This window comes from Formica exsecta, unplaced genomic scaffold (assembly GCF_003651465.1).
Source record: "Formica exsecta isolate Colony F162 unplaced genomic scaffold, ASM365146v1 scaffold187, whole genome shotgun sequence".
NCBI lineage: Eukaryota > Metazoa > Arthropoda > Insecta > Hymenoptera > Formicidae > Formica > Formica exsecta.
Genome location: NW_021849177.1, coordinates 5,468 through 21,065, shown reverse-complemented (window position 1 = coordinate 21,065; position 15,598 = coordinate 5,468). Strand labels below are relative to the sequence as shown.

The window sequence follows — 15,598 nt, the reverse complement described above, 5'->3', positions numbered from 1 at the left end:
TTATTAATAATTATTAATAATAATAAAGGAGCCGTATCTACGTATACGGTATTGAGTATCTCGCCATGTTCTCCCCACTTGGCCCGATTATGCGCAAACCGAGATCATTCTAGAGTATAGTATCTAAGCGGATAAATAGTATAATATGAAAATGAGAAGATAGACATATGAATAGAGAATAACAAAAAATTGTGTTAGAAATGTTCAAGGAGATCGAGGAATTTTGCGGTAAAAGCTTGAATCGCGGTCAATTAGGAATGTTAATGAGGAACGCCGCGACGTATTCGCGGGGTTAATGACTATTTGCACACAATGAGGAAAAGCACCCGCGGTTATTGCTGTCTAGAAGATATCGCGTAGGACATATGCCGCCGACATTACCTGCATATAATTCTAAAGACAGAGACAGCCGTCGCGCTCGCGTGGTCTGACAGGTTGACACGTCATCCAAGATGCAATAGAATTTTTCGCGGATGTTGTTGAGTGGTTAACTAATGAGTTAATCCAAAAACTCCAGTTGTTAATCATCTAAATTTAAAGATCAAAGCGTCATGTTTCTGTTATCCATGTTTCTGCGTACCGTTCATTTTATGATTGTAAGATTTTTAGTCCTCTTTACGAAGCAGACATTTTACGCAAATATTAGGTAAGTTACTGCAAATTTTATGAAGAAGTAATTATATTATTGTAAATGTATATTTTGTTTTTCGATCAATTTTTTTCTATATATAGTTTTTAGTTTTTGCACGAAGTATAATTTGAATGCATGTAATGTATGAATGCTTTCTCTCTCTCTCTCTCTCTCTCTCTGTAGATGTGTTAATATATATATATGAGACAATATATTTAACAATGTAGAATAAATCTAAATGCGAAATAAATCGTGTACTCCGACACATAAATCATCCTTAACGTCTCATAACAAAAATAAATAAAATGAGTCTTCGTTTATTCTTTGTTGTTCAATGTAAATCTCGAAATACGATTTAAATACGCATCACAGGTTTTTATCACTTTTTTTTGTTATAGATAATATTAAATCCTAATACACTTTTTGATAGAATTCTTGAAACGCTAGAAGAACTTCTAAAAAAATTATATTAATCCAAAAATTTTAATTTTAGAAATAAAATATATTGTGATAACTCTTTTAAAATCGATTTTATCAAGTCAAATTTTTTTTAAACATGTAGTTGATCAATAATAAAAATGCAAAAAATGAATCCACGAGCCTATCTTATTATCAATGAACGACTTATGTATGATATTTCTTACATCGTTATAATTAATTTTAATTATTAGACATAACTTTTAGATTGTTTCAACTATTTTTCATTATTAAGCGTAATAATTAAAATTAGTTAAAATATCGCAAAAGTTCTTCGATATAAAAAGATGTACAAACGAAAGATCCCGTTCGTGTTATGTGATCGCTCGATTTATTACCTTCTCTAGCGATCTATAATTTCTTTTTTATCCGTTTTTGTACGACGACGACTATTAAAGTTTTATTCTAGGAATAAAATATATTTAAAAAAAAATATATATATATAAATAGTTAATAATTTTAGCTACTAACATTTTTTTTATTTTTTGTTCTAATTTAAAAAAATTGAAAATGAGAAATAAATCTGTTATTATGAACTCCCGAAACTTATCATGAGAATTATATACGGATTGTCAATCAGCGGCGCAAACGGGAAAAGGCGCGGCTGATAACAATCGATAATGAAAATATTAATTATTATTTGCTACTTCGTGCCTTTCAATTTATTTTGCCACAGTACCGCGCTAGCACTGTTCCGCTCCGCAAAAGTGACGAAATCTCATTAGATTTCCCTCGCCGACAATAAATCACAAAAGATTCCGCTCTGATAATAGACTCGTTCGCGCGAAGGTGGATCCGACTCGGATCCTTTATGGTCCGATAGAGTGATCGCATGAAATGTGTGTGCCAGGAATAAATGGTAATATACTCTATTTAAGTAATGTAATAAATATACATAAACAGAGACAACAAAAGAAAAAATGAATGCTTTAAAAAGAAATCTCAAGATTAAGGCTTACAGAAGCGACTCGAGAACGGAGCGGATCAAGCCGCTCTCTCTCTCGTCTCGGCGCTCGAAAAATAAGCATCGTACTGCAATAAGAATATTTAATAAACATAACGATAATCTTAGAAGTGTGAATAGTAAATTGGAGCCAATCAATTTAAAATGCATCGAGTTACCTTTAACATACTGCTATACTACTATACTACTATACTACTACTAAACATTGTTCGAATTTCCAGGATTTACCTTTCTTACTGTTATTTACTGGTAGACGAATTAAAGTCAGAGTTCGATAGACGATTCGGAGATTTGGATTTGCTTTCTACAAATCTATTACTTTTTAATAATTCCATGCCTGTAAAAGTAAATAAAGAAGAAGCAGAATTTCGATTGGAAATTTGTGATTTGCATTCGGACTTATTTATAAAAACTGTTATAGAAAAAAGTGAAAAAATTTATAAATTTTTTTCAAATAATCAACCGACAACAAAAGTTGTGGCAGAAACATCCACTGCAGCAACAGAAATAAACACGAAAGCTGTCGTAGAAACTTAATTTGACGTGTAAGAGGTAAGAAATTTGCTTTTTTAATAAATACATTGTTGCTACGTTTCTACAATATCGAGCAGCCTAAAATTGGCCGCGTGAAATACAAATGAGAAGGGAATTAGGCCTATCTTACACAAATCTCGTAGCCGTAGTACAGACGTAACCGTAAGAATCAACCAATAACGAGCGTCCGTAGTATTTCAGCCAATATGGCTAAAATATTATGAACGCGCGTATTAGATGATTCTTACGGTTACGTCTATACTTACGGCTACGGAAGTTATATAGAACAAGCCTTAGATAAGTAATTGTCTGCATGGAGAGGCTCGGTAATCATAGGTATACTGTCATCATCTGCCACCCTAAAACAATACTGCTAAAACATCGAGGGAGGCCGTCAAAGGACCGCTGCGACGAATCAAGATAGAAGTGATAATATATTATCGAAGACAAAAACCCGGTTGTCATCCAAGGGGAAATTATCGTGATAAGTATAGAACTTATGGAAAAGACAATACAAAATTTTTTGGTTTTTCATTTAATCAAAAATCGCGAGAACTTTATGTATCGGTCTTACCATAGTCATAGAATTCGAGAGGTGCTATTCAGAATTCATAAAATCGCCAGCATTCCCCAAAAAATTCTTTTTTGCAATTTTTCATATATTGAATGAAATAAAAATTTTTTTAAAGTTCTAACAATTCTGTTGACAGTTCTGAGTGGCATCTCACGAATTCTATCATTGCTGCCCGGGTTTAGAATGGCGGCATACTCACCTTGATTGCTTTCTCCTCCTTGACATGAATGCTGAGGATAAGTGGTGTCGGCGTAATTACTATACGCGGAGTGCCCAGTGTAATCTGGAGTCTTAGCCGAACTGCTGCTAAATCCGGATGCACTTGAGCCGGTATTCTGCCGTAAATACATATCACCTGAAACATTAGTTCATTAAATCATCATATTCATCTAATCAGATTAAAAAAGAGCTAATTTCTCACGGTTTAATAAAAAGATATAAAAAATAAGTAAAAACGTAATTGTGCTCAAGAAAATACTGCAGTTGATTATTTTTAAGGTATAATTCACGATATATATACTTTTTTGTACTTTGTTATTTAAATGTTATAATATTGAAAAATCAAAAGAGCTATTGGCGGCGGCGGCGGGATTTGTTGCTGTTGAGGCGGTCCCAGTGGTGCACCCCAACCTTGAGCATTGTACTGAGTACTATATCCGGCGTATCGGGTTTAAGGGCTAATGCCCCAACCCTAATATTGTTGCATCATGTTACCAGGCGGGTCCATCGGTCCTCTCATTATAGGTCCACCCATTTGCCTGTTCGGGCCATCCATAGGTCTCATATTCCCGGCCATTCTCATCGGTGGGCTACCCTGTTAAGGTGGGCCCCACTGACCCTGATGACTATCGTTCATCTTGCTAGACGAGTCCTGCGGTTCTGCACGTTTAATTTTAACCTGAAAAGAAAAAATATGCAAATGTACTGTTAAATTATTTTTTTATCAAAAATAATAAGAATTTTAAATTCGCATTAAAAATGAATTTTTAAGATAAAGTTTAGAAATATATGTATATTTCCATTTACAATTACACATTTGGACAACAGGATTCGGCTTTCTCAGCTTCGAGGATGAAGAAGCAGTGGACAGATGCATCGCAGAGCATTTTGTCAACCTAAATGGAAAACAGATATAACACATCAATACACTATTGCCATGTAACCCTCTTTACGAATTATTGTATATTTATTGCATATTTTAGGCTAATTAATTACTTTATATTAATTAATATAAAGTAATTAATTAGCCTAAAATATGCAATAAATATACAATAATTCGTAAAGAGGGTTACATGACGATGGTGTATTGATGTGTTATACCTGTTTTCCATTTAGATTGACAAAATGCTCTGCGATGCATCTGTCCACTGCTTCTTCATCCTCGAAGCTGAGAAAGCCGAATCCTGTTGTCCAAATATGAGAAAGTATAATCAAAAACATGCTCACCAGAACAATGCGAGAAATGAAATATTAAAAATTGTTATTTTTCATCTTAATATAAAAAGATCCTAATATAAAAATTAATTTACACTCACCCCTGGATTTCTTTTTTTCCTAATCGTACATTATGACCACTTCCATAACTTTGCCAAAGCGAGTAAAATAGGATCTTAGGTCTGTCTCCGTCACATTACTTGGCAAACCACCAAGAAAAACTTTTAGGAAGCCACCACTACGTTTTGGTTTCTGAAGAATACGTGGATTACATGGTTTTGGATCAATCTGTAATATGAAGTAGTTATAATTACTCGTCATTTCATATCTCTCGGCATTTTCGATATATGCGGATATACAACCGGACGAATAAATAAAACGCGACGAACGCGATGTTCCACCATTTTCCCGATACTCACGTATGCTTCGCGACTAGTTTTGTAACGGCGGACCCCTCGCGAAATAAATGGCGGTCGGAGGCAACTTCATACCGACGCCTTCTTCCCTGTTCCTCCCCCCCTTCCCAACGCGAACTACCTTACGAACGAAATATACCGATCGCAAACCCGAAATCTATCACAACTATCACGAATCGAGAAAATTAAAGCGCGACTAATAATAACGCGATATAATTACTCACTTCCTATATAGAGTCGCGAACGAACGCAATATTATATTTTCGCGACACTCCCGATATTCGCAGTATCACGCAATTATATCATGGCGGAAAACTAACGGACGCGTCGCGTAACCCCCGCCCTCGAATTCCTTTGCATCGCGGACTACCTCACGACCACAAACGAAATGTAATAGTCGCGAGTTGTTTAAGATCGCGAATTCTAATATCCCACAATGATTGTATAATATACTCACTTATTTGTATCTGCAATTCAATCCCGAGAAAGCGCGCGTCCTTACGCCACAGTGGTCTTCCAGAAAGAGAGGGATACCAACCACGAAGGTCAAAAAAGTGATGCAATAAAACAAAAGATAAACGATGAGTGCGTGCACCCGAACAAACCGATTAGTAGCAATACAACGTGATTGGCTTTTACTTTTAGAACCAACAAATCAACGTCGAGTGTTGATAAGACACTAACTCAGTAAGGATGCAAACCTATGCGTCGGATTAGCGTAACGCGGAACGAGAAGGGAACCAATCGCGAAGGTTCCGCAGTTTTTGTTACATTCGCGGTTGGTTCCGTTCTTCTTTCGCGTTATGCTATTTTGTTGAGTTTGCCCCCTTATTGTTCTGCTAAACGCGGCCATTCACTTGGGGACATAAAGCATAATAAGCTTTTACGAAGAGAGAAAAAGAGAGAGAGAGAGAGAAAGAGAAAGACAGTTCAGTTTGTTATAACAAAATAAATATACATATATTCTATATATTTTAAAGCCATTAAACATGAAAAAGTTTTAAAGCCATGGTACATAAAAAACCGTAAATAATAAGACGTAAGAATTTCATCCATACGAAATTTTCAACATTACTTACGTTTCAATATGGCTGCTTACATTCTCAACTGTAATTGGCTTTCCTTACATCTTAAGTCTTAGGGCTTTAACACAATAAAAGGAATAAGGAACAGGGAATAGAGAACAACCGCATTGGAGGGAATGCGCACACAAATGTTGTGCACGCATTCCCTCCAATGCGGTTGTTCTCTGTTCTCTATTCCCTGTTCCTTATTCCTTTTATTGTGCTGAGGCCCTTACTGCTGAAGTTTTTCCATGTATCGTGGCCTTTAGCCATAGTCATGGCCTCATTTACACCGATATACTTTAATACCTACTTAATATTATATTACAATCACAGCCATTCTATTTTTTGAAGGAATGGCTATGATTGGCCAGTAGTATACCGCCCGACTATGATTCGTTTCGTCCCCCTTGCAAGATAAACGTAGGAGTGGAAATGGAAATACTCAATCAGGATAGGTATCCCCACTCCTACATTCACCTTGCTAATAGCGTTTTCGAATGAACGGGTTAACCCAACCCGGTACAATTAATCACTATATTTTACTATGAATTAAAGCCTTTTATTGGCAGAGACAATGCAATGACGTCATTAATCGCTCTGAGAGCGATTAAACCTGCTACATTCGAAAACGCTATAAGAAAAGAAAACAAAACGAATCATTGTCGGACAGTGTATATGCTTACGTTAATACGTATTAAAACATACGTATTATATCGATATGGATAAAAGTACCATAAAACTCGTACCAAACTACGCATTAAAGATTAGAGACTAAAGATTGAAATTTAATTAATTAGAACAAAAGGAGCTAAAATTTCTTTATTCTGATTAATATTACATTTCAATCTTTAATCTTCAATCATAATGCATAGTCTGATATGGGCTTAAGAGCCTATCCAGAGAAATTTACATAAATACATAATGTATATGCATTATAAAGAAATTAACCAATCAAGTGTTTAGGACGCCATATTGCTACCTTCTTCGTATTAGACAAATGATTGGTTGATTTTTCTTTCTCTGCTGAACGCGGCCATAGTATATCTAGACCGAGCGTTTGCCTTTATTTAAGGAGTGGGGGTAAAAATACACGTAGAAAAGGACATACTCTGTTCCGTGCATAGCATACTCTTTCGCTACGCTACATGCGAGCGAGAGAGAACGCAAGGGGCACCGAACTGAGTATGTCCTTTTCTACGTGCACCTTGGCCCCCACTCCTCAACACTTGGTCTAGATATACTATGTCTATGGTCAAAATAAACCCTAACTACATACATTCGCCCGGGTCATTAAATACAAAAAAAAGGGAGACGTGTCGCATTTTTATACAGGGCGCACGCATTGAGTTATCGTTTCGTATCTTATGCACGCGTTTTCCAGATCGAAATTAAATATTATGTCGCGAGAATAAAGTATCGTAAATGTAGAATCAAATAATCGGGCAAGATGAAGTCGTCCCATCGTCATGTGCAAATGGAGCTGAGGCCCTTGATACACAGGAACTAAGATAGACTAGATCTGCTGGGAGGGGTTTTTAGTGGGTATTGCCCGGCCGTTTGTTTACGTCGGGTTGAGTCCTACACACGCCCTGGGGCCGGCCCTAGGGTACAGTGCTTAGACGCATTTTCCCCTCCAGTCGATAAAAAAAAAAAAAAAAGGTGAAGTCAATTATATAGTCATATAGTCACTTTGAATTTAATGTTAGTTTAGAAATGCCACAATTACAAATTTATTTGTATTTAATACATGCACACGGTTAGTTGCAATACGAATTGGATCGCGAATTGGATCAGGATAAGCAACCACGTCGATAAAAACAGAGCTGATAGCGCTATTAGCGCTACGTGACCGCTAGAGGAACGAATAATCGGGAAAGCGGTAAGTCAATCATATAATCACTTTGAATTTGGTGTTAGACTAGAGATGTCACAATTGTCGCGGACGTTCGCGCACATTTCTCCCGCCAAAAACTAGTCTTGTCGAGTATCGGGAATGTCGTACTAAGTTGCGAGCGATTATTTTTTTCGTTACGTATTCGTATCGTTAACTTACGCGATCCAAATCGATTAGATGTGATTCTTGTGATTAATTTGAATCTATGTGCTGCCAAAGCGAAATGACTGACAACGATAATGCTTTTGATGCTTACGAACATCTGTTTGTGTGCGAGTAAATTTATTTGTTATATTCGATTATCATTTATTTATCTTTTTGTCACTGTCATGAATCATAATCAATTAAAATATGTAAATATAAATATCTTCTCTCTCACTAAAATTTTATTGTAATAACGGTCACATAACTTTCGAGAAACTTCTGACCAGCACTATGGAGAACAATCAGATAACCATGAACGTTCGCCATTCTTACGTAAGAATGCGTTACGTGCAAGTCAACGTGTCGATTTTCTCTTTTGATACGAAGAAAAGAGGCGGGAGATCAATGTATACTCGATGATAGATACGCGTTAAGCTTTAAGTACATGCATTGATATCTCTTAATCATTTTCCGGTCATTGCACGTCATCTCGTTTATTTTCCATGCTAACAATAAACGTATAATAACCATGTTTAGAGAGTCATTTATATATATATTCTAAGTAAAAATTAATGTCCATATTTTTCTTTATCCCTTCGGGAATATTCATTTCAGAAAATTTACTCCTTTTAAAAGAAGTGAGGAAAAAACTTTTGCACACGAGAACTAAAATATAAAATTTTTAATTATATGTATATAAACTTTCCTTAAAGAATTTTTTACAAACTATTTTACAAATAATATTCTACTCTCTGATGTCGTTAGAGATACATATATGTTGCATTTATATCGTATTCGAAAATAATTATGTATGTCCAGATTAGATTAAATTGGAGAGTATTCATTTCAGAAAATTTACTCCTTTTAAAAGAAGTGAGGAAAAAACTTTTGCACACGAGAACTAAAATATAAAATTTTTAATTATATGTATATAAACTTTCCTTAAAGAATTTTTTACAAACTATTTTACAAATAATATTCTACTCTCTGATGTCGTTAGAGATACATATATGTTGCATTTATATTGTATTCGAAAATATTTATGTATGTCCAGATTAGATTAAATTGGAGAGAGATAAACCAGGACAATAGATTCAATATATTAATTAGTTAGTCGGAAGGCAAAATCCGAAGGATTTGCTGACAGCAAAATGTCATCGAATGAAGAGATTATTGCCAGACCGCAATCAGAAACAGTTGACGCTTAATCGTGACACAATGGTCACGTGCTAATACCGTGTTAAGACCTGTTAGACACTAGACAACGACAACGCGTTACGTCCATAGACTTATAGAGATAGACTGCGCGTCCCTGTCGAAAGGCTGTCTTAAACATTAGAAAGAGAGAGCGATAGTGGTCGAATCTCTTTCTCTTTCTAATCGGCTACGTGATGGGGAGAATTGTAGGAGAGCGAGACTGCGAGTATATACGCATTTCCTCGCCTCTCCGTTTATTCTCCGCCAGCCGCGATATCCCCTCTCCTTCAACTGTGCGAGAGAGAAAGAGATCTGACCACTATATCTCTGTCCTTCAATGTTTAAGACAACCACCGTAAGAGCGCGCAGTCTGTCTCTCTATAAGTCTGTGGGCGGAGAATGAACGGAGAGGCGAGGAAAATGCGCATATACTCGCAAACTGTTCATTCTCCGCCAGCCGCGATATCCCCTCTCCTTCAACTGTGCAAGAGAGAAAGAGATCCGACCACTATCGCTCTCTCTTTCTAATGTTTAAGACAGTCTTTCGACAGGGACGCGCAGTCTATCTCTATGAGTCTATGGTTACGTCACGTGCATATTGCGGAGAATTAATAATCTTCATTGCTCATAGCGGCGAACCATGACAACACAACCGCAAATCGTACTTTCCGGTTGTAGAAGTTCTTCAGTTATATATAATATTAATTCTATATTAAATCAATTACACCGGTTGAAAATTTCCCTAATCTACGTACTTCAGCAAAAACCAGTTCACAGAACAAATTATCATTTCACGATCGCCAAGGACATCAAAAATTTCCTCACAATGAAAAATGAAAAATTAAGAATTATGTTTTGCTTTATATATCATTCTCGATCAAAAAGGGACATGACAACTCAGTACAATCTCATTTATATGTTTGTAGTGCAATAATCTTGAAAGAATTTTTTCTTGGACAAAAGTGTGGTATAAAGAGCTTATTGAAATATATTATATCTCTTTAAAATTTCCACAGTTTAACTCAATTATCTATGTCTCGAATTTGCATTTACAAAGATATAATTATATTGTAGCGTTATAGCAACTCACTGTTTCTAAATTATTTAATAACCGTACTCATCGAAAAAAGACGCCCGTTGATACCCATCGACATATAATACGAGCCTCTACCGGATTATTATAATGACCGGTCTCCTAAAAACAATCGGAACAGGTAGGAATACACTATAAGACCTGTTACGAAAGAGCGGGCGGACCTCCCGCAGCCTCTGTTCGCCGGCGCATACGATGTTATCTTCATCTCGATTTAGAGAAGCTAGGAGAAAAACTGGGGCTGGCGATACGTGCTCGCGTAAACAATGGACTGCTAAAATCATTTATATATTTAACTGCTGATGATATTCCGAAAACTATTTCGATAGAAAAAGGAACGTAGGCTTAAAAATAGATACCTCATTGCTTTTCTTTCAATTTAACATGATTTTATTAACATAATTGTCAAAATAATAATTGGTATAATTTGTCAAAAAAAAAATCGCTTTTCTTTTAACGTTATATTTTATAGCTAAGTTAATACTATACTGTTCTGCTTGATTTTTAAGCCCATTAGCCTGGATGAAGCTATCCTACATGTTACAGAAGATATTTGCGTTGTCATGTAAAAGGAGCAAAATATAATATATATGGCTATACATGTTAATTTTTTTATAATATATTGCTATTTTTTAAAACTTTTTTTTTAATTTCTCTTTTATATATTTTTTTTGTATTTATAAAATCGTAGCTAAATTATAAAATGTTTCAATAATCCCTTATAAACAATTATAGAAAAATGATTATATTACGGAGCAAATCTGAAATAAATGCAATTATATATCATATATCTTGTTCGCAGGATATGCCAATTAGTAGAGAATCCAAATTCTGATCGTCATCCTGGTCGTTCAAGTCCAGTAAAAGCGGCGTTGGCGAATTCGGGGATTTCAATTCTTGAGTTTGCGGGACTGAAAGCTGCGATGGCCACGAAATGGAGAACTTTCGGTTATTCTCCGATAGTTGTATGTCAAGTTGCGCGGTGTGCTCCAGTTGCACACTCGACAGAGGTACATCCAGACACGGCGAGATGATGCGAGGATTCGTCGCCAAAAAGTCAACAATTTCCGGCGCCGATGGTCTCTTCGTGTGGTCCACACTCCAACAGGAATACATTAAACTCTCGCTATAAATATAAAAATATAGATATATAGAATATAGAAATATAAAATATAGCAGAAGGATCGCTAAACAAGATGCTACAATCGTCAAACTAATCGTTATAATCACTTACAGCTGCATTTTCATCTTTTTCGGCACGGTGAGACAATTGCCAGCCTTCACACGCGAGAGTACTTCATTGTTGCTCATCCCTTGAAAACGGAAACTGTCGAATGTAACAATCTCGTAGAGCATTACTCCGTAAGACCAGACATCGGATGCTGGCGTGAAGATACTAGTGCCAGCGATTCTGGCGACATCCATCTTACTGGTAGCATGCCTGGGCAAAATAAAAATTTGCCAATATGTTCTTTTATAAAATTATGATGCTGTAAAAACGAAAATGTCATACTATTACTTTTCTGATTAAATTTGTAATAATCGTTCTCATACTTATAAGTATTAAATATGTTTTTCATCTTGTTGAATATGTAAATGTAACACTGAAAATTATATAACAATATAAATAATTCCATTTTGTTCTTTGCAAGCATTGTGTATATTATATATAACACAATTAAGCACAAACCAAAATTGATAAAAAATAAAAATCAATAAATCTAATAAATTAATAAGAATATTTACATTCACTAACTAAATGAAATCTGCTTATGTTGTATGTATAATAAGATCTATATTTAATTTTTGACAATTTTTAAAAAACACACCATCTTTTTTTAATATTTGATAGATATCACTCCATAATAGTTTTTTAAACACTCCTAGTCTATTATAATGTTCCACTTATCTATAGAATTACAAGTTTTCCTCTTCTCAGAATGCGTAGCAACATACGAATACATTTATAAAGAAAACTCGATTCTTTGAAATACTGCATGTCGATCAGTGCAACACACTTTGCATCCTACACATGTCCGTTTCACATGAGGTGTTGTGTATCGATTTATAAAATATATAAGAGAAAATATAAGGGAAGGATAGTGCACGCTCAGGTATAAGCGAGAACGCCTTATGGCACTTATAAGCAGAAACGCCCTATTGCAATACCTACAATAAAGGTGAAGAAAAACACCTGAAACACCTAAAGAAAAGTGATAGATAATTTATAATAATTTATGGTTTCGTTTCCGTATGATATTTAGGATATGCAAATAATATACCCTCTAGATACGGTAGCAAAATTACAATTTGTTTATTATTCTGTATTTATATTTTATTGACCATTGCTGCAGAAAGCTTTTATTTGTTAAATCTAAACGCACAGCACCATTTTTCATTGCATAGTAATTTTATCGATGTATTCTAGAAGTATGCGAAACAGAAATGTGCAAGAATATGTAACATACGCATATATCAATTTTCTATTGGCTATATATCTGTTTATCGCAATATCTTTGCAGGTCCTTCGACCATCCATAACGATCTTTCTGGGAAAGTGTCTATTTCAAATAATAATTAATTTTTGCAATTTCATACAAATATATAAGATACAAAGGACATTGTAGTCATGCGAGGACAAATGATGCTAAAAAAAATATTTTTTTTTGTAAAGTTAAGTTTGTTTCCAGTTTTGTGTTGGCCGCAATCAAAAGACGCGACAAGATTGAGAATGACCTGTGTGAAACTATATCAATATTTTTGCATTATTCTGGCAATATGCTTACAACTACCAGTGATATATACTATGACAAATCATCTTGACGACTTTTTAGTTTTAGTAGACTTAATTATTGGAATGAGCGCGTTTACTCACAGTATTGGAAATTTCATCTCTCGCATACTTTATGAACACCGTATACAAGTAATTGCTATCTATGTGTGCATTTAATATCGAAAAACTCAGATGCAAATTATTTAAGAAATCACGTTTTACTACTATACTCTTTTATATCAATAATGTACAACTATTTGCAGTATGTCACTTTCGAAATGATAGATTTTTCTGAATTGATTAAGCCACACGAAGACATAATTATTCAACGATACATTGACAAATGTATCATATTGTATGGTGCATCTCTAATAACTTTCTATTTGGCTTCGGTAGTAGTGATTATCCTACCCTTTGTAATGGATCAACCGTTTCCATTATTAATCGAATATCCATTTGACGCACATCATCAGCCGTTAAGAACTATTCTCTATATACATCAAGTTATAGTCGGAATACACGTATCAGGGCAACTATGTTCCAATGTTTTCATGGCTCTTTTACTTTGGTTTGCATCGGCAAGATTTGAGATATTGACTGAAGAGTTGCGAAAAACCACAGATATTTACCATTTGGCCAAATGTATTAGAAAACATCAGCACTTACTCAAGTGAATATCGCCCACTTTATATTTTTACAATCGCAAACATTAATGCGTCCCGCTACACTTACACATAGCGCTCAAATTTCTCTGTAATATTTAAGAAACGTATGTGATCGTTTGAACGACCAACAATATAGTTAATTTACATTATTTTATGAATAAAAATAAAAAAATATCGCATATCAGAAAGTCTTTGTATGAATGCGATATATCAAAAATCATATTATTGCATATATTGTGTGATTTGAAAAACATTTAAATAATATAAATTTTAAATGCTTAATAAATTTATTTAGGTATGCAAATGAAGCTGTTCTTGCTGCTCGTCCTTTCGCACTAACGACTGTATGTTGTAGTACAATTTGCATGGTAATACTCTGTCTTTTGCTTCTTACCGTAAGTACATGTCATATCAGAAATAGTCATTCTTTTATAAGCTTTTTTCTTCCAAACAAATTATTTTTTTTACATGGAAACATTTCAATCTCACTTAAGTTACATTATAAAATAAAAAATTAAATTATATATCATAAAAATATTGTATTTATCTATTTTTATGAATAATTTAGGAGCAAATAGTTGCAGCAATTTTTTGTTCTTAAACTTTTATTGCTTCTATAAGCTCTCTATTGTCATTTAATGTCGTTAACATCTAAAGAATTATATAACTGTTTAACTAAATAGATATAGCTATAATTTATTTATACATATAAGGAATATAATTCACACACACACACACACAATTAATAAGTCAACAAATTTTAATGTAAACAACATACATAAAGATATATCAAATTTCATCTACTTTATCAAATTTTTTAAACAGAATCGATCTATGATATTGGTATTGAAATGTTTCGGTTTAGTTGTGAGCGGTTTATCAGAAGTATTTATGTATACATGGCCAGCAGAAAATTTAATTTACATGGTAAGTTAACTTATCACTAAAAAATTATTATAAATAATTTCATTCATGCTATTTTTTCCAGAGTCAAGACGTCGGACAGGCAGCGTTTGATATGTCTTGGTACGATCAATCAATTGAAATACGAAACTGTATACAAATTATCATGCAAAGGAGTCAAAAACCAGTAACGATTGCAATACCTTGTGTTATGCCCACGTTATCTCTTAATTACTTTGCATCGGTAAGAAGGATTTCGAATTGATTGAATTGATTAAATTGCTATTATATCGATCGCATCAGTTATTTAGCTATCGTCATACACAGTTTCAATATTTAGTGACATTTTATTAACAGATTTTAAACATATTTGACTAACATAAACTATAATTATAAAGATATAAAAATATATGTAAATTTTTATGTATTATCAATAATCTTTTCTTGGCACAATGAAAACTTAGCTATATTTGTCCTTATATGTTCCAGTACTGCTCGACCATAATTTCTTTTTTCACAACATTTCGAGCATTTCTAAATGAAGAAGAGTAAAAGTAAACATTGCATAGAATTAATATAATCATAGTAGTAATTGATGTATACATGAAGAAAAATCTCTCCCTACACATATTATGTCACATAAATTTTCTTATATAAATATAAATTTCTGGATTAGCAAATTATATTGTTGTTTAATTTTATAATTATTATAGATAGAGTTGTTCTTATTATAGATTTAGATATTATTTATGAAATATAGCAATACATTCTATCTATCTTTGATATTAATAATACGTATTTTTAGTTTTATTATATTTAGTAAAAATAAAAT

At 34.0% G+C, this 15,598-nt stretch overlaps 1 protein-coding gene and 1 pseudogene across 1 annotated transcript; one reads left to right on the top strand and one right to left on the bottom strand.

Annotated features, from left to right (window-relative positions):
* Positions 1–5,018, bottom strand: part of LOC115233728 — a 21,174-nt pseudogene extending 16,156 nt beyond the window's left edge.
* Positions 5,019–13,054: 8,036 nt separating this feature from the next.
* On the top strand, positions 13,055–15,394 carry LOC115233729 (odorant receptor 67c-like). The gene is made up of 5 exons (XM_029804281.1): positions 13,055–13,290; positions 13,407–13,868; positions 14,159–14,258; positions 14,689–14,790; positions 14,852–15,394. The coding sequence occupies exons 1-5, from the start codon at positions 13,055–13,057 to the stop codon at positions 15,029–15,031; spliced, it is 1,080 nt and encodes a 359-aa protein (XP_029660141.1). The 3' UTR covers positions 15,032–15,394.
* The last annotated feature ends 204 nt before the right edge of the window (positions 15,395–15,598 follow it).

Coding starts and splice junctions, on each gene's coding strand:
- LOC115233729 (XM_029804281.1), top strand. CDS start 13,055: ATGCGAGGACAAATGATGCTAAAAAAAATATTTTTTTTTGTAAAGTTA. Junction 13,869..14,158: donor AAACATCAGCACTTACTCAA/GTGAATATCGCC, acceptor AAATTTATTTAG/GTATGCAAATGAAGCTGTTC. Junction 14,259..14,688: donor TCTGTCTTTTGCTTCTTACC/GTAAGTACATGT, acceptor TTTTTTAAACAG/AATCGATCTATGATATTGGT.